The 20,071-nt window shown below is 47.6% G+C and overlaps 1 protein-coding gene across 1 annotated transcript in view; it reads right to left on the reverse strand.

Annotated features, from left to right (window-relative positions):
• Window positions 1-890: 890 nt before the first annotated feature.
• LOC106583814 (pyruvate dehydrogenase E1 subunit beta) overlaps window positions 891-20,071 on the reverse strand; it is a 32,560-nt gene continuing 13,379 nt past the window's right edge. Inside the window, exons 8-12 of the mRNA XM_045705691.2 lie at window positions 18,277-18,408; window positions 12,529-12,639; window positions 10,351-10,442; window positions 5,912-6,053; window positions 891-2,671 (exon numbers count right to left, since the gene is read on the reverse strand). Coding sequence (XP_045561647.1) covers window positions 2,526-2,671; window positions 5,912-6,053; window positions 10,351-10,442; window positions 12,529-12,639; window positions 18,277-18,408 — 623 coding nt within the window. The 3' untranslated portion in view covers window positions 891-2,525. The remainder of the gene's footprint in view (window positions 2,672-5,911; window positions 6,054-10,350; window positions 10,443-12,528; window positions 12,640-18,276; window positions 18,409-20,071) is intronic.

Consider the following 20,071-nt stretch of genomic DNA (forward strand, 5'->3'; position numbering starts at 1 on the left):
CCTCCTCTCTCATCCTCCTCTCTCATCGAGTCCTCCTCTCTCATCGAGTCCTCCTCTCTCATCGAGTCCTCCTCTCTCATCCTCCTCTCTCATCGAGTCCTCCTCTCTCATCCTCCTCTCTCATCGAGTCCTCCTCTCTCATCGAGTCCTCCTCTCTCATCGAGTCCTCCTCTCTCATCCTCCTCTCTCATCGAGTCCTCCTCTCTCATCGAGTCCTCCTCTCTCATCCTCCTCTCTCATCGAGTCCTCCTCTCTCATCGAGTCCTCCTCTCTCATCGAGTCCTCCTCTCTCATCGAGTCCTCCTCTCTCATCGAGTCCTCCTCTCTCATCCTCCTCTCTCATCGAGTCCTCCTCTCTCATCGAGTCCTCTCTCAGAGACCGGTGGGTCCACCCCAAAGTGCTGCATGTCAAGACGACAGACACATTTCTCCAACAATGAAACAGACAAGATGGCGGTGTACACATTGTTGGATGACTTCATTGAGCAATTTTATTTTATTTTAATTTTAAAAAAAGGGAGCATTTTCTAAATTAAAAACAAAAAATATAAAATTGACCATTTGCAACTGGACAAGAACATTTTATGAGACTGTATCGCCAAACTGATTGCTAAATCTGGAAGTACCAGTATAAATGGATACCAAAAATGTTTGGTTAAATCACTTATGGTCTGGTGTTACAATACGTAGCTCGCTGCTGCAGTGAGTCGGTCACTCGGAAATTGAAAACACGTCACCAACAACAGCAAGATCAAAGAGGATGCTCTGCCGAAGCTGGTTTGTACGGCTCCCGCTGCCTGCGTCACAAAGCAGCCAAGCGTGTCATGCATTACTTGTTCCTAGTTGTTCAACGTCATCGCCAAGCGTGAGAATAAAAAAAAAAAAAAACATTATTTCAAGACTGATAAAATGGGAGTTTTATTTCTGTAACAAAGCCATTTTACAGCAACAAAAATAACACAGGAGTTACAATAATAAATCGGCCATAATAAATACACTCCACTAAACCAACTATACATTTCTTTGACTTAGGTCTTTCCATCATCGGATCATTGACAGATCTGTACAAAGTTGACGAGTTAGTTAGTTTGACGTCACCGTCTCGTCTGTCCACCAACCAATCAGGAAACAGAAGTGCAGGTACTTGTAGGTATTACTGTATCTGAATTAGGACTATTTTCATGTAGTCATGTGATGTGCGTATATTTACGGTTAAGTTGACATGGGGGAGGAAATAAGTATTTACTAAAGTAAATACTATACAAGTACTTACTATTGTATAAGTAAATAAGTACTTATAAGTACTTAAAAGTTTAATAAGGTTGGTTTGCAAGGAAAAGAGTGGCGGGAGAGGGAGAGCGACACGGCGGGAGGGGGAGAGCGACACGGCGGGAGAGGGAGAGCGACACGGCGGGAGAGCGACACGGCGGGAGAGCGACACGGCGGGAGAGGGAGAGCGACACGGCGGGAGGGGGAGAGCGACACGGCGGGAGAGCGACACGGCGGGAGAGGGAGAGCGACACGGCGGGAGAGGGAGAGCGACACGGCGGGAGAGGGAGAGCGACACGGCGGGAGAGGGAGAGCGACACGGCGGGAGAGCGACACGGCGGGAGAGCGACACGGCGGGAGAGCGACACGGCGGGAGAGGGAGAGCGACACGGCGGGAGAGGGAGAGCGACACGGCGGGAGAGGGAGAGCGACACGGCGGGAGAGGGAGAGCGACACGGCGGGAGAGGGAGAGCGACACGGCGGGAGGGGGAGAGCGACACGGCGGGAGAGGGAGAGCGACACGGCGGGAGGGGGAGAGCGACACGGCGGGAGGGGGAGAGCGACACGGCGGGAGAGCGACACGGCGGGAGAGGGAGAGCGACACGGCGGGAGGGGGAGAGCGACACGGCGGGAGAGCGACACGGCGGGAGAGGGAGAGCGACACGGCGGGAGGGGGAGAGCGACACGGCGGGAGAGCGACACGGCGGGAGAGGGAGAGCGACACGGCGGGAGGGGGAGAGCGACACGGCGGGAGGGGGAGAGCGACACGGCGGGAGAGGGAGAGCGACACGGCGGAGGGGGAGAGCGACACGGCGGGAGAGCGACACGGCGGGAGAGCGACACGGCGGAGGGGGAGAGCGACACGGCGGGAGGGGGAGAGCGACACGGCGGGAGGGGGAGAGCGACACGGCGGGAGAGCGACACGGCGGGAGAGCGACACGGCGGGAGAGGGAGAGCGACACGGCGGAGGGGGAGAGCGACACGGCGGGAGAGGGAGAGCGACACGGCGGGAGAGGGAGAGCGACACGGCGGGAGGGGGAGAGCGACACGGCGGGAGAGGGAGAGCGACACGGCGGGAGAGGGAGAGCGACACGGCGGGAGAGGGGAGAGCGACACGGCGGGAGAGGGAGAGCGACACGGCGGGAGAGGGAGAGCGACACGGCGGGAGGGGGAGAGCGACACGGCGGGAGGGGGAGAGCGACACGGCGGGAGAGGGAGAGCGACACGGCGGGAGAGGGAGAGCGACATTGGCATGTTTACATATTCAAGACCTTCTTGACTGAGAAGATGATGTCTTTGATCTGAGGTACACTGTGGTCCTCCAGGATCTTAGCGTAGGGCATGGGGATGTCTACACCGGTCACGCGGACTGCAGGGGCATCCAGGTAGTTGAAGGCTGGGCCTGGAAACAGGACAGATCATTATTAACATAAACCCTGAGAATGACCTGTGTATGTGTTTCATGCGTTTTAAAATTGTTGTTAACTCATACAAAACACTTTCCTCATGGTTGCATTCGGAAAGTATTCATACCCCTTGACTTGTTCCACATTTTGTTACGTTACAGCCTTATTGTAAAATGTAAAAAAAAAAAATATATATATATATATATATATATATATATATATATATATATATACCCTCAATCTACACACAATACCCCATAACGACAAAGCAAAAACAGGTTAGCCAAAAACAAAAAACAAACCTGAAATACATTATTTAAATAAGTATTCAGACCCTTTACTCAGTACTTTGTTGAAGCACCTTTGGCAGTGATTACAGCCTTGAGTCTTCTTGGGTTTGACTCTGCAAGCTTGGCACACCTGTATTTGGGGAGTTTCTCCCATTCTTCTCTGCAGATCCTCTCAAGCTCTGTCAGGTTGGATGGGGGTGTGTCGTTGCACAGCTATTTTCAGGTCTCTCCAGAGATGTTCGACTGGGTTCAAGTCCGGGCTCCTGATGGGGCACTCAAGGACATTCAGAGACTTGTCCCGAAGCCACTCCTGCGTTGTCTTAGCTGTGTGCTTAAGGTTGTTGTCCTGTTGGACGGTGAACCTTCGCCCCAGTCTGCGGTCCTGAGTCCTCTGGAGCAGGTTTTCATCAAGGATCTCTCTGTACTTTGCTCCGTTCATCTTTGCCTTGATCCTGACTAGTCTCCCAGCCCCTGCTGCTGAAAAACATCCCCACAGCATGATGCTGCCACCACCATGCTTCACTGTAGAGATGGCGCCAGGTTTCCTCCAGACGTGATGCTTGGCACTCAGGCCAAAGAGTTCAATCTTGGTTTCATCACACCAGAGAATCTTGTTTCTCATGGTCTGAAAGTCTTTAGGTGCCTTCTGACAAACTCCAAGGGGGCTGTCATGTGCCTTTTACTGAGGAGTGGCTTCCGTCTGGCCACTCTACCATAAAGGCCTGATTGGTGGAGTGCTGCAGAGATGGTTGTCCTTCTGGAAGGTTCTCCCATCTACACAGAAGAACTCGGGATCTCTGTCAGAGTGACCATCGGGTTCTTGGTCACGTCCCTGACCAAGGCCCTTCTTCCCTGATTGCTCAGTTTGGCCGGGCGGCCAGCTCTAGGAAGAGTCTTGGTGGTTCCAAACTTCTTCCATTTTAGAATGATGGAGGCCACTGTGTTCTTGGGGACCTTCGATGCTGCAGAAATGTTTTGGTACCCTTCCCCAGATCTGTGCCTCGATACAATCCTGTCTCAGAGCTCTACGGACAATTCCTTTGACCTCATGGCTTGGTTTTTGCTCTGACATGCACTGTCAACTGTGGGACCTTATATAGACAGGTGTGTGTCTTTCCAAATCATGTCCAATCAATTGAATTTACCACAGGTGGACTCCAATCAAGTTGTAGAAACATCTCAAGGATGATCAATGGAAACAGGATGCACCTGAGCTCAATTTGAAGTCTCATAGCAAAGGGTCTGAATACTAATGTAAATAAGGTATCGTTTATTTTTATACACTGCTCAAAAAAATAAAGGGAACACTTAAACAACACATCCTAGATCTGAATGAAAGAAATAATCTTATGAAATACTTTTTTCTTTACATAGTTGAATGTGCTGACAACAAAATCACACAAAAATAATCAATGGAAATCCAATTTATCAACCCATGGGAGGTCTGGATTTGGAGTCACACTCAAAATTAAAGTGGAAAACCACACTACAGGCTGATCCAACTTTGATGTAATGTCCTTAAAACAAGTCAAAATGAGGCTCAGTAGTGTGTGTGGCCTCCACGTGCCTGTATGACCTCCCTACAACGCCTGGGCATGCTCCTGATGAGGTGGCGGATGGTCTCCTGAGGGATCTCCTCCCAGACCTGGACTAAAGCATCCGCCAACTCCTGGACAGTCTGTGGTGCAACGTGGCGTTGGTGGATGGAGCGAGACATGATGTCCCAGATGTGCTCAATTGGATTCAGGTCTGGGGAACGGGCGGGCCAGTCCATAGCATCAATGCCTTCCTCTTGCAGGAACTGCTGACACACTCCAGCCACATGAGTTCTAGCATTGTCTTGCATTAGGAGGAACCCAGGGCCAACCGCACCAGCATATGGTCTCACAAGGGGTCTGAGGATCTCATCTCGGTACCTAATGGCAGTCAGGCTACCTCTGGCGAGCACATGGAGGGCTGTGCGGCCCCCCAAAGAAATGCCACCCCACACCATGACTGACCCACCGCCAAACCGGTCATGCTGGAGGATGTTGCAGGCAGCAGAACGTTCTCCACGGCGTCTCCAGACTCTGTCACGTCTGTCACGTGTGCTCAGTGTGAACCTGCTTTCATCTGTGAAGAGCACAGGGCGCCAGTGGCGAATTTGCCAATCTTGGTGTTCTCTGGCAAATGCCAAAAGTCCTGCACGGTGTTGTGCTGTAAGCACAACCCCCACCTGTGGACGTCAGGCCCTCATACCACCCTCGTGGAGTCTGTTTCTGACCGTTTGAGCAGACACATGCACATTTGTGGCCTGCTGGAGATCATTTTGCAGGGCTCTGGCAGTGCTCCTCCTGCTCCTCCTTGCACAAAGGCGGAGGTAGCGGTCCTGCTGCTGGGTTGTTGCCCTCCTACGGCCTCCTCCACGTCTCCTGATGTACTGGCCTGTCTCCTGGTAGCGCCTCCATGCTCTGGACACTACGCTGACAGACACAGCAAACCTTCTTGCCACAGCTCGCATTGATGTGCCATCCTGGATGAGCTGCACTACCTGAGCCACTTGTGTGGGTTGTAGACTCCGTCTCATGCTACCACTAGAGTGAAAGCACCGCCAGCATTCAAAAGTGACCAAAACATCAGCCAGGAAGCATAGGAACTGAGAAGTGGTCTGTGGTCCCCACCTGCAGAACCACTCCTTTATTGGGGGTGTCTTGCTAATTGCCTATTATTTCCACCTGTTGTCTATTCCATTTGCACAACAGCATGTGAAATTTATTGTCAATCAGTGTTGCTTCCTAAGTGGACAGTTTGATTTCACAGAAGTGTGATTGACTTGGAGTTACATTGTGTTGTTTAAGTGTTCCCTTTATTTTTTTGAGCAGTGTATTTTTGGAAATACTTCAGTCCAAGATTAGGCTGAATCTGCGTCCAGGAAACCAGTCTATGTATAAAATCAAGAGAACGTACCCTCCATGATCCTGGCACAGATCTCAGCCCCTACTCCGTACTGGGGCCAGCCCCCTTCCACTGTGACCAGATGGCCAGTCTTCATCACGCTGGTCTCAATGGTGTCCACATCCAGAGGTCTTATGGTGCGCAGGTTAACCACCTAGCAGGACAGAGAGAGAGAGAGAGAGAACAGGTTAACCACCTAGCAGGACAGAGAGAGAGAGAGAGAGAACAGGTTAACCACCTAGCAGGACAGAGAGAGAGAGAGAGAGAGAGAGAGAGACAGGTTAACCACCTAGCAGGACAGAGAGAGAGAGAGAGAGAGAGAGAACAGGTTAACCCACCTAGCAGGACAGAGGAGAGAGAGAGAACAGATTAACCACCTAGCAGGACAGAGAGAGAGAGAGAACAGGTTAACCACCTAGCAGGACAGAGAGAGAGAGAGCCAGATTAACCACCTAGCAGGACAGAGAGAGAGCAGATTAACCTGTTAGGGGCTAGGGGGCAGTATTTGCACGGCTGGATAAAAAAAATGTACCCGATTTAATCTGGTTACTAATCCTACCCAGTAACTAGAATATGCATATACTTATTATATATGGATAGAAAACACTCTAAAGTTTCTAAAACTGTTTGAATGGTCTCTGTGAGTATAACAGAACTCATTTGGCAGGCAAAACCCTGAGACATTTTCTGACAGGAAGTGGATACCTGATGTGTTGTATTACCTTTAAACCTATCCCATTGAAAAACACAGGGGCTGAGGAATATTTTGGCACTTCCTATTGCTTCCACTAGATGTCACCAGCCTTTACAAAGTGTTTTGAGTCTTCTGGAGGGAGATCTGACCGAACACGAGCCATGGAACGATGATGGCCCATTAGACACCTGGCGCGCGAGTTCATGTTGGGTACCCTCGTTCCAATACGTTATAAAAGAGTATGCATTCGTCCACCTTGAATATTATTCATGTTCTGGTTAAAAAAGGCCCTAATGATTTATGCTATACAACGTTTGACATGTTTGAACGAACGTAAATATATTTTTTCCCCTCGTTCATGACGAGAAGTCCGGCTGGCTTAGATCATGTGCTAACAAGACGGAGATTTTTGGACATAAATGATGAGCTTTTTTGAACAAAACTACATTCGTTATGGACCTGTGATACCTGGAAGTGACATCTGATGAAGAGAATCAAAGGTAATGGATTATTTACATAGTATTTTCGATTTTAGATCTCCCCAACATGACGTCTAGTCTGTATCGCAACGCGTATTTTTCTGGGCGCAGTGCTCAGATTATTGCAAAGTGTGATTTCCCAATAAGGTTATTTTTAAATCTGGCAAGTTGATTGCGTTCAAGAGATGTAAATCTATAATTCTTTAAATGACAATATAATATTTTACCAATGTTTTCTAATTTTAATTATTTAATTTGTGGTGTTGACTTGACTGCCGGTTATTGGAGGGAAACGATTTCCTCAACATCAATGCCATAGTAAAACGCTGTTTTTGGATATAAATATGAACTTGATAGAACTAAAAATGCATGCATTGTCTAACATAATGTCCTAGGAGTGTCATCTGATGGAGATAGTAAAAGGTTAGTGCATCATTTTAGCTGGTTTTATGGTTTTGGTGACCCTGTCTTTGAATTGACAAAACATTACACACAACTCTTGTAAATGTACTGTCCTAACATACTCTAAATTTATGCTTTCGCCGTAAAACCTTTTTGAAATCGTAAAACGTGGTTAGATTAAGGAGATGTTTATCTTTCAAAGGGTGTAAAATAGTTGTATGTTTGAAAAATTTGAATTTTGACATTTATTTGGATTCAAATTTGCCGCTCTTGAAATGCACCTGCTGTTGATGGAGTGCACCACGGGGGGGACGCTAGTGTCCCACCTAGCCCCAAGAGGTTAACCACCTAGCAGGACAGAGAGAGCAGATTAACCACCTAGCAGGACAGAGAGAGAGAGAACAGATTAACCACCTAGCAGGACAGAGAGAACAGATTAACCACCTAGCAGGACAGAGAGAGAGAGAGAACAGGTTAACCACCTAGCAGGACAGAGAGAGAGAGAGAACAGGTTAACCACCTAGCAGGACAGAGAGAGAGAGAGAACAGGTTAACCACCTAGCAGGACAGAGAGAGAGAGAGAACAGGTTAACCACCTAGCAGGACAGAGAGAGAGAGAGAACAGGTTAACCACCTAGCAGGACAGAGAGAGAGAGAGAGAACAGGTTAACCACCTAGCAGGACAGAGAGAGAGAGAGAGAACAGGTTAACCACCTAGCAGGACAGAGAGAGAGAGAGAGAGAGAACAGGTTAACCACCTAGCAGGACAGAGAGAGAGAGAGAGAGAGAACAGGTTAACCACCTAGCAGGACAGAGAGAGAGAGAGAGAGAGAACAGGTTAACCACCTAGCAGGACAGAGAGAGAGAGAGAGAGAGAACAGGTTAACCACCTAGCAGGACAGAGAGAGAGAGAGAGAGAGAACAGGTTAACCGCCTAGCAGGACAGAGAGAGAGAGAACAGGTCCCCTGCGGCGGGAACGGCCACCTAGCAGGACGGGGAGAGAGAGAACAGGTTAACCACCTAGCAGGAGAGAGAACAGGTTAACTTCTTTGAGATAGGGGGCAGTATTTTAACGGCCGGATAAAAAAACGTACCCGATTTTATTTGGTTACTACTCCTGCCCAGAAACGAGAATATGCATATAATTAGTAGATTTGGATAGAAAACTCTAAAGTTTCTAAAACTGTTTGAATGTTGTCTGTGAGTATAACAGAACTCATATGGAAGTCCAAAACCTGAGAAGATTCCATACAGGAAGTGCCCTGTCTGACAATTTGTTGTCCTTCTGTTGCATCTCTATCGACATTACAGCATCTGTGCTGTAATGTGACATTTTCTAAGGCTTCCATTGGCTCTCTAAAGCCGCCAGAAAGTGGAATGGGGTGTCTGCTGTCTCTGGGCAAAGCACAGCAGCAGAGTTTGTAAGTGGTCAGCCTGGGGACAGTGAGACTGAGATGTGCGTTCACGAGACTACTCCATTTTTTTCTTTCAGCCTTTGAATGAATACAACGTCGCCCGGTTGGAATATTATCGCTATTTTACGAGAAAAATAGCATAAACATTTATTTTAAACAGCGTTTGACATGCTTCTAAGTATGGTAATGGAATATTTTGAATTTTTTTGTCACGAAATGCGCTCGCGCGTTACCCTTCGGATAGTGACCTGAACGCACGAACAAAACGGAGGTACTTGGATATAACTATGGATTATTTGGAACCAAAATAACATTTGTTGTTTAAGTAGAAGTCCTGGGAGTGCATTCTGACGAAGAACAGCAAAGGTAATACAATTTTTCTAATAGTAATTCTGAGTTTAGGTGACCCCGAAGTTGGCGGGTGTCTAAATAGCTAGCCGTGATGGCCGAGCTATGTACTCAGAATATTGCAAAATGTGCTTTCGCCGAAAAGCTATTTTAAAATCGGACACCGCGATTGCATAAAGGAGTTCTGTATCTATAATTCTTAAAATTATGTATTTTGTCAACGTTTATCATGACTAATTTAGTAAATTCATTCTAAGTTTTCAGTGGGTACGCTAGTTCTGAACATCACATGCTAATGTAAAAAGCTGGTTTTTGATATAAATATGAACTTGATTGAACAAAACATGCATGTATTGTATAACATAATGTCCTAGGAGTGTCATCTGATGAAGATCATCAAAGGTTAGTGCTGCATTTAGCTGTGGTTTTGGTTTTTATGACATATATGCTTGCTTGGAAAATGGCTGTGTGATTATTTGTGTCTATGTACTCTCCTAACATAATCTAATGTTTTGCTTTCGTTGTAAAGCCTTTTTGAAATCGGACAATGTGGTTAGATTAACGAGAGTCTTGTCTTTAAAATGGTGTAAAATAGTTGATTGTTTGAGAAAATTGAATTGTGGTATTTTAGTTGGTTTTGTATTTCGCGCCGTGCGATGCCATTGGCTGTTGGCTAGGGGTTAACCACCAAGCAGGGGAGAGGGACAGAACAGTACTTTAGTAGTGTTGTCCTGGGGGGGAGGGGGATTTTGTAAATCTATTCGATAGAGGTGATGTGTAAGAGAGTGCTGAAAGAGCAGTGAGACGGATTGAACTCATGCTGGCAGCGTTACAATGTCCATGTGCTTCAGAAGCAGGGTCTTAGACCGCTAGACTAGACTACCCTAGGCCACATGTACTATTTCAAACTTTGAATTTCAAAACACACACACACACACACACACAGACTCCAACCTCAATCCCTTATTTGTAAGTGGAGATGTATTCAACAACAGATAGAAAGTAGTGACATTGCAAGAGCAGTGACAGTTTTCTATTGGTTTTAGTTTATACATAAACCAATAGAAATCTTTTTTTTTTTTTTGACCACATAACTAAAAGACGACACTCACCTCACATTCAACACCCTCTTTAGCCAGGACGGCAGCTGCGTCCAGGCAGAAACCCACACACCGGGAATGTGACACCAGAGTGATGTGAGTTCCTGATGAAAACACACAAATGGTTAGGTACAAACGTTTTCAGGTTGTAACAACAACAATAAGATGTGGAAATAAGTCAAGGGGTTACTTCCTGAATTCAACAGTGCATTCGGGAAAATTATTCAGACCCTTTGGACTTTTTCCACATTGTTACGTTACAGCCTTATTCGAAAACTGATTCAATAAAAAAAAAAAAAAATCTCTTGTTAATACCCCATAATGACAAAGCAAAAAAAACAGGTTTAGACATTTTCGCAAATGTACTCAAAATAAAAACCAGAAATACCTTATTTACATAATTATTCAGATTCTTTGCGATGAGACTCGAAATTGAGCTCAGGTGCTTCCTGTTTCCATTGATCATCCTTAAGATGTTTCTACAACTTGATTGGAGTCCACTTGTGGTAAATTCAATTGATTGAACATGATTTGGAAAGACACACACCTGTCTATACAAGGTCCCACAGTTGACAGTGCATGTCAGAGCAAAAACCAGGCCATGAGGTCGAAGGAATTGTCCCAAGAGCTCAGAGACAGGATTGTGTCGAGGCACAGATCTGGGGAAGGGTACCAACAAATTTCTGCAGCATTGAAGGTCCCCAAGAACACAGAGGCCTCCATCATTCTTAAATGGGAAGTGTGGAACCACCAAGACTCTTCCTAAAGCTGGACGCCCGGCCAGACTGAGCAATCAGGGAAGAAGGGCCTTGGTCAGGGAGGTGACCAAGAACCCGAATGGTAACTCTGACAGAGCTTTAAAGTTCCTGTGTAGACGGGATAACTTTTCAGAAGGACAACCATCTCTGCAGCACTCCACCAATCAGGCCTTTATGGTAGAGTGGCCAGACGGAAGCCACTCCCCAGTAAAAGGCACATGACAGCCCACTTGGAGTTTGCCAAAAGGCACCTAAAGACTCTCAGACCATGAGAAACAAGATTCTCTGGTCTGATGAAACCAAGACTGAACTCTCTGGCCTCTATTACATTCATCTGGAGGAAACCTGGCACCATCCCTACGGTGAAGCATGGTGGTGGCAGCATCACATCTGGAGGAAACCTGTCACCATGCCTAAGGTGAAGCATGGTGGTGGCAGCATCACGTCTGGAGGAAACCTGTCACCATGCCTACGGTGAAGCATGGTGGTGGCAGCATCATGCTGTGGGGATGTTTTTCAGCAGCAGGGACTGGGAGACTAGTCAGGATCGAGGCAAAGATGAACGGAGCAAAGTACAGGTAGATCCTTGATGAAAACCTGCTCCAGAGCACTCAGGACCTCAGACTGGGGCGAAGGTTCACCTTCCAACAGGACAACGACCCTAAGCACACAGCCAAGACAACGCAGGAGTGGCTTCAGGACAAGTCTCTCAATGTCCTTGAGTGGCCCAGCCAGAGCCCGGACTTGAACCCGATCTAACATCTCTGGAGAGACCTGAAAATAGCTGTGCAGCGACGCTCCCCATCCAACCTGACAGAGCTTGAGAGGATCTGCAGAGAAGAATTGGAGAAACTCCCCAAATACAGGTGTGCACAAGCATATAGCTTCATACCCAAGAAGACTCGAGGCTGTAATCACTGCCAAAGATGCTTCAACAAAGTACCGAGTAAAGGTTCTAAATACTTATGTAAATGCAATTTCATTTATTATTTAAAAAAATATATAAATTAGCAAACATTTTGTCATTATGGGATATTGTGTGTAGATTGATGAGGGGAAAAAGAACGTAATACATTTTAGAGTAAAGCTGTAACGTAACAATGTAAAATCAGGCTGTAACATCAAAATGTGGAAAAAGTCAGGTAGTGTGAATACTTTCTGAAGTCTATCTGTAACACTGTACAAACATCCCAAATGGCTCCCTATAGTAAACTACCTTTGACCAGATTTGGGACGCAACGATGCAATTAGCTAACAATGCTACATCTGAAGCGATTTTCAATGAAATTACCAATTATCTCAATGAAATGATAATTTATTATTTCATTGTGAAAGATAATTGATGTCAATGTTTTAACAGGGGATGTTACAATGAACATTTACATTTTATTTTCATAAAGTAAATTCCTTCTCTCCAGCTCTTGCCACTTACCTTGTCTTTCTACCTTGGCCTTTCCAATAGGTAAGACAAAGTCTTTATGCATAACCTCCTCAGACAGGTCAAAGGGCACGCCATACATCAGCTCATTCTCCAGGAACACCACTGTTGAAGAGAAAAATACATTAAAAAAAAAGGCTTTTCGATTAGCACGCGTCGCCATGGTTACAGCACAGGAACTTAAATGTCTACACTACAGGACACGAGCAGATCTACAGTGATCCCTCTCATCCTCGACCACCACCTCCTAGGGACCTGAGGACTAGGGACCTGGGGCGTCCTCCTAGGGACCTGAGGACTAGGGACCCGGGGCGTCCTCCTAGGGACCTGAGGACTAGGGACCTGGAGCGCCACCTAGGGACCTGGGGCGTCCTCCTAGGGACCTGAGGACTAGGGACCTGGGGCGTCCTCCTAGGGACCTGAGGACTAGGGACCTGGGGCGTCCTCCTAGGGACCTGAGGACTAGGGACCCGGGGCGTCCTCCTAGGGACCTGAGGACTAGGGACCCGGGGCGTCCTCCTAGGGACCTGAGGACTAGGGACCTGAGGACTAGGGACCTGGGGCGTCCTCCTAGGGACCTGAGGACTAGGGACCTGGGGCGTCCTCCTAGGGACCTGAGGACTAGGGACCTGGGGCGTCCTCCTAGGGACCTGAGGACTAGGGACCTGGGGCGTCCTCCTAGGGACCTGAGGACTAGGGACCCGGGGCGTCCTCCTAGGGACCTGAGGACTAGGGACCCGGGGCGTCCTCCTAGGGACCTGAGGACTAGGGACCTGGGGCGTCCTCCTAGGGACCTGAGGACTAGGGACCTGGGGCGTCCTCCTAGGGACCTGAGGACTAGGGACCTGGGGCGTCCTCCTAGGGACCTGAGGACTAGGGACCTGGGGCGTCCTCCTAGGGACCTGAGGACTCGGGACCTGGGGCGTCCTCCTAGGGACCTGAGGACTCGGGACCTGGGGCGTCCTCCTAGGGACCTGAGGACTCGGGACCTGGGGCGTCCTCCTAGGGACCTGAGGACTAGGGACCTGGGGCGTCCTCCTAGGGACCTGAGGACTAGGGACCTGAGGACTAGGGACCTGGGGCGTCCTCCTAGGGACCTGAGGACTCGGGACCTGGGGCGTCCTCCTAGGGACCTGAGGACTAGGGACCTGGGGCGTCCTCCTAGGGACCTGAGGACTAGGGACCTGGGGCGTCCTCCTAGGGACCTGAGGACTAGGGACCTGAGGACTAGGGACCTGGGGCGTCCTCCTAGGGACCTGAGGACTAGGGACCTGGGGCGTCCTCCTAGGGACCTGAGGACTAGGGACCTGGGGCGTCCTCCTAGGGACCTGAGGACTAGGGACCTGGGGCGTCCTCCTAGGGACCTGAGGACTCGGGACCTGGGGCGTCCTCCTAGGGACCTGAGGACTCGGGACCTGGGGCGTCCTCCTAGGGACCTGAGGACTAGGGACCACCACCTCCTAGGGGCCTGAGGACTAGGGACCTGGGGCGTCCTCCTAGGGACCTGAGGACTCGGGACCTGGGGCGTCCTCCTAGGGACCTGAGGACTAGGGACCTGGGGCGTCCTCCTAGGGACCTGAGGACTCGGGACCTGGGGCGTCCTCATAGGGACCTGAGGACTCGGGACCTGGGGCGTCCTCATAGGGACCTGAGGACTAGGGACCCGGGGCGTCCTCCTAGGGACCCGGGGCGTCCTCCTAGGGACCTGAGGACTAGGGACCTGGGGCGTCCTCCTAGGGACCTGAGGACTAGGGACCTGGGGCGTCCTCCTAGGGACCTGAGGACTAGGGACCTGAGGACTAGGGACCTGGGGCGTCCTCCTAGGGACCTGAGGACTAGGGACCTGGGGCGTCCTCCTAGGGACCTGAGGACTAGGGACCTGAGGACTAGGGACCTGGGGCGTCCTCCTAGGGACCTGAGGACTCGGGACCTGGGGCGTCCTCCTAGGGACCTGAGGACTCGGGACCTGGGGCGTCCTCCTAGGGACCTGAGGACTCGGGACCTGGGGCGTCCTCCTAGGGACCTGAGGACTCGGGACCTGGGGCGTCCTTCTAGGGACCTGAGGACTCGGGACCTGGGGCGTCCTCCTAGGGACCTGAGGACTCGGGACCTGGGGCGTCCTCCTAGGGACCTGAGGACTAGGGACCTGGGGCGTCCTCCTAGGGACCTGAGGACTAGGGACCTGGGGCGTCCTCCTAGGGACCTGAGGACTAGGGACCTGGGGCGTCCTCCTAGGGACCTGAGGACTAGGGACCCGGGGCGTCCTCTATCCTTTAATTGGTTTATTTAGGTATGGACTGTGGTCCAGCTTTTAGCTACCAATGTTTTACACCATGTGTGACGAACTAAACTGTACTAGAGTTAGCTCTAAGCATTGGGACAGTGAAATGTTGTTGTTGTTTTGGCTCTGAACTCCAGCACTTTGGATTTGAAATGATACAATGACTATGAGGTTAAAGTGCAGACTGTCCGGTTTTATTTGAGGGTATTTTCATCATGAGGGCACTTTTGGTACATAGTACCCCGATTTTATGGGGACCAAAACTACTCGGATAATATCTCTTATATGTGTATTAAAGTAGTCAGAAGGCTGTATTTGGTCCCATATTCCTAGCAGGCAACGATTACATCAAGCTCGTGACTTTACAAACTTGTTGGATGCATTTGCTGTTTGTTTTGGTTGTGTTTCGGATTATTTTGTACACAATAGAAATTAATGGTAAAAAAATGTAGTGTGTCACTTTTAATATAAATAATAATAATACAATGTTTCTACATTCTTCTAAACACTTCTACATTAATGTGGACGCTACCACGGTTACAGATAATCCTGAATGAAGCGTGAATAAATTATGAGTGAGAAAGTTAGACAAATATCATACCCCGCAAGAAATGCTAACCTCTCCTGTTATTGTAATGGTGAGAGGTTAGCATGTCTTGGTGGTATGATATAAAATGCTAACCTCCCCTGTTATTGTAATGGTGAGAGGTTAGCATGTCTTGGGGTTATGATATAAAATGCTAACCTCCCCTGTTATTGTAATGGTGAGAGGTTAGCATGTCTTGGGGGTATGATATAAAATGCTAACCTCCCCTGTTAGTATAATGGTGAGAGGTTAGCATGTCTTGGGGGTATGATATAAAATGCTAACCCCTCCCTGTTATTGTAATGGTGAGAGGTTAGCATGTCCTTGGGGTTATGATATAAAATGCTAACCTCCCTGTTATTGTAATGGTGAGAGGTTAGCATGTCTTGGTGGTATGATATAAAATGCTAACCTCCCCTGTTATTGTAATGGTGAGAGGTTAGCATGTCTTGGGGTTATGATATAAAATGCTAACCTTCCCTGTTATTGTAATGGTGAGAGGTTAGCATGTCTTGGGGTTATGATATAAAATGCTAAACTCCCCTGTTATTGTAATGGTGAGAGGTTAGCATGTCTTGGTGGTATGATATAAAATGCTAACCTCCCCTGTGATTGTAATGGTGAGAGGTTAGCATGTCTTGGGGGTATGATATAAAATGCTAACCTCCCCTGTTATTGTAATGGTGAGAGGTTAGCATGTCTTGGGGTTATGATATAAAATGCTAACCTTCCCTGTTATTGTAATGGTGAGAGGTTAGCATGTCTTGGGGTTATGATATAAAATGCTAAACTCCCCTGTTATTGTAATGGTGAGAGGTTAGCATGTCTTGGGGGTATGATATAAAATGCTAACCTTCCCTGTTATTGTAATGGTGAGAGGTTAGCATGTCTTGGGGGTATGATATAAAATGCTAACCTTCCCTGTTATTGTAATGGTGAGAGGTTAGCATGTCTTGGGGTTATGATATAAAATGCTAAACTCCCCTGTTATTGTAATGGTGAGAGGTTAGCATGTCTTGGTGGTATGATATAAAATGCTAACCTCCCCTGTGATTGTAATGGTGAGAGGTTAGCATGTCTTGGGGGTATGATATAAAATGCTAACCTCCCCTGTTATTGTAATGGTGAGAGGTTAGCATGTCTTGGGGGTATGATATTTGTGCGTTTGTAACTTTCTCACTCAGTGCTGGAGTACAGAGCCAAAACACAAAATGTGTCACTGTCCCAATACTTTTGGAGCTGTCATGACGTTGGCCTCTTTTGGTACAGGGAGGACAGTTGACCCCCTCCCTTTTGCACCACCACCCAACCTACCTCCCCACAACCCAGGCCCTGTGTGTAAAGGGTTGTAAAAACTCTAAAATTCCAGTAGAGTCTCTGGCCACATGTTTCATAGAGAGACAAAGGAAATTCTTCCAACTCATAGAATTGGAGAACCGAGCGACATGTGTGTGCTGGAGAAGGTATGGAAGATTGGTGAAGAATCCAGCTACGAACTGATCCGCTTGGTACAATTTTGTGATACTCAGAAGAGACAATATAGCCATATTACCATAAAACTGTTTATATAATAGCATCAGCTTGAGAATTGCATCATAATGGTTGTATAGAATGTATTAATAAGGATAAAGCTTTTGTAAGACATTGAGATGCTATGTACTGATGTAATGCGATAGAATTGTATTTCTGTAACCAAGTCTAGCTCAGTCATGGGCACGGCCCAGGGACACATACAGGACCAGGCGTCATTTGACCAGCCTGTTCGATGGGCACTATAAAACACTCCCTGATTTACATTTCTCCAGACCAGGCCTACACTCTATGGCCAGAGGTTTGACCATCCAAGTACTCTACTGAAAGTGAACCATACCACGTGGTTAACTTTTAGACTATCGATACCGACAGAATAAGAACAAGTCTTTGATATTAATTATTAGTCTGCAGCTAAGTAAATGATATCATCGAACGCGAAGACCAACGAAACATCCATTCTATAACGACATTAATGAATGTCGCTTTGAAAGATCCATTCTAACCGAGAGAGAGACTCTCCATCAGAACTACTCTCCAACAAGAATCAGAATGACACACTGAGCGTAAATTTATATTGATTGCAATTGTTCCCGAATGAGCGAGCCTTCAATTGTCAATTGTTAATATTAATGAACTCTGTGTGCCACAGCTGACCTTTTATGATCCATTGTTCAACAGGCCGACCTGCCTGTTTAGCCCACAAGGGCACATTCCGATACCAATCCTTTGTGACGATAATTACTGTTTGTATGTTTTCTGTTAATTACTTAGTGTAGTAAATAAATGATTAAGACAATTGATGTATGGATGATTTTAGTAAAGACTGGGTTCGTGCAGATACAACAATTTACGACGTTTGAAATGAGACTGGACTCGAGGTAAAATACACCATTTAAACCAGAAGATAATCTGCCTATACTATAATAGAATATAATATTATAGTACAGGAAAGTTATATTAGGAAAATTATAGCTTAGTAATCTGAATATTCTCCTTGGTGCCCCGATCTCCTAGTTAATTACAATTAAACGATTAATCAGTTTAATCGCGTGATAATAATTACAGGGAGCTAATTGATAAACATATCTTCAGTTTAATGGTACCCCCAAAGACACGACAGAGCTCACTGTATCTCTAATACCTTTGAGGAGGTAGCGATTAATCAGTTTAATGGTACCCCCAAAGACACGACAGAGCTCACTGTATCTCTAATACCTTTGAGGAGGTAGCGAGGAGATAAGATGCAAGGAATCACGGAAAGACAAAATGGACCCTCGTTCCCCCAGAAGTAGTGCACTATATAGGGAATAGGGTGGCATGTAGGATGCAGGTTGTTGCTCACCAGGGTTGTCGTCCCTGATAGCTGCTTTGAGGAGTCCTCTGGCGTCCTCAGAGTTCCAGGGACTGACTACTTTGAGGCCGGGGCAGTGGCCGTACCAGGCAGCGAAACACTGGGAGTGTTGGGCTGCCACACCTGCAGACAGAGGAACCAAAAATAACATTCTTTACCCAACGACATTTCAACTATCCCAGACAGAAAAGAGACGCTAGTGTTTCCCCATGCTGATCCACAGAGAGAGAGATGCTAGTGTTACCCCATGCTGATCCATAGAGAGAGAGATGCTAGTGTTTCCCCATGCTGATCCATAGAGAGAGAGAGATGCTAGTGTTTCCCCATGCTGATCCATAGAGAGAGAGAGATGCTAGTGTTTCCCCATGCTGATCCATAGAGAGAGAGAGATGCTAGTGTTTCCCCATGCTGATCCATAGAGAGAGAGAGATGCTAGTGTTTCCCCATGCTGATCCATAGAGAGAGAGAGATGCTAGTGTTTCCCCATGCTGATCCATAGAGAGAGAGAGATGCTAGTGTTACCCCATGCTGATCCATAGAGAGAGATGCTAGTGTTACCCCATGCTGATCCATAGAGAGAGATGCTAGTGTTTCCCCATGCTGATCCATAGAGAGAGATGCTAGTGTTACCCCATGCTGATCCATAGAGAGAGAGAGATGCTAGTGTTACCCCATGCTGATCCATAGAGAGAGAGAGATGCTAGTGTTACCCCATGCTGATCCATAGAGAGAGAGAGATGCTAGTGTTACCCCATGCTGATCCATAGAGAGAGATGCTAGTGTTACCCCATGCTGATCCATAGAGAGAGATGCTAGTGTTTCCCCATGCTGATCCATAGAGAGAGAGAGATGCTAGTGTTACCCCATGCTGATCCATAGAGAGAGAGAGATGCTAGTGTTTCCCCATGCTGATCCATAGAGAGAGATGCTAGTGTTACCCCATGCTGATCCATAGAGAGAGAGAGATGCTAGTGTTACCCCATGCTGATCCATAGAGAGAGATGCTAGTGTTTCCCCATGCTGATCCATAGAGAGAGAGAGATGCTAGTGTTTCCCCATGCTGATCCATAGAGAGAGAGATGCTAGTGTTTCCCCATGCTGATCCATAGAGAGAGATGCTAGTGTTACCCCATGCTGATCCATAGAGAGAGATGCTAGTGTTTCCCCATGCTGATCCATAGAGAGAGAGAGATGCTAGTGTTTCCCCATGCTGATCCATAGAGAGAGAGAGATGCTAGTGTTTCCCCATGCTGATCCATAGAGAGAGAGAGATGCTAGTGTTTCCCCATGCTGATCCATAGAGAGAGAGAGATGCTAGTGTTTCCCCATGCTGATCCATAGAGAGAGAGATGCTAGTGTTTCCCCATGCTGATCCATAGAGAGAGATGCTAGTGTTTCCCCATGCTGATCCATAGAGAGAGAGATGCTAGTGTTTCCCCATGCTGATCCATAGAGAGAGAGAGATGCTAGTGTTTCCCCATGCTGATCCATAGAGAGAGAGAGATGCTAGTGTTTCCCCATGCTGATCCATAGAGAGAGATGCTAGTGTTACCCCATGCTGATCCATAGAGAGAGAGAGATGCTAGTGTTACCCCATGCTGATCCATAGAGAGAGAGAGATGCTAGTGTTTCCCCATGCTGATCCATAGAGAGAGAGATGCTAGTGTTACCCCATGCTGATCCATAGAGAGAGAGAGATGCTAGTGTTTCCCCATGCTGATCCATAGAGAGAGAGAGATGCTAGTGTTTCCCCATGCTGATCCATAGAGAGAGAGATGCTAGTGTT

Source organism: Salmo salar, chromosome 22 (assembly GCF_965601325.2).
Source record: "Salmo salar chromosome 22, fSalSal1, whole genome shotgun sequence".
Lineage (NCBI taxonomy): Eukaryota > Metazoa > Chordata > Actinopteri > Salmoniformes > Salmonidae > Salmo > Salmo salar.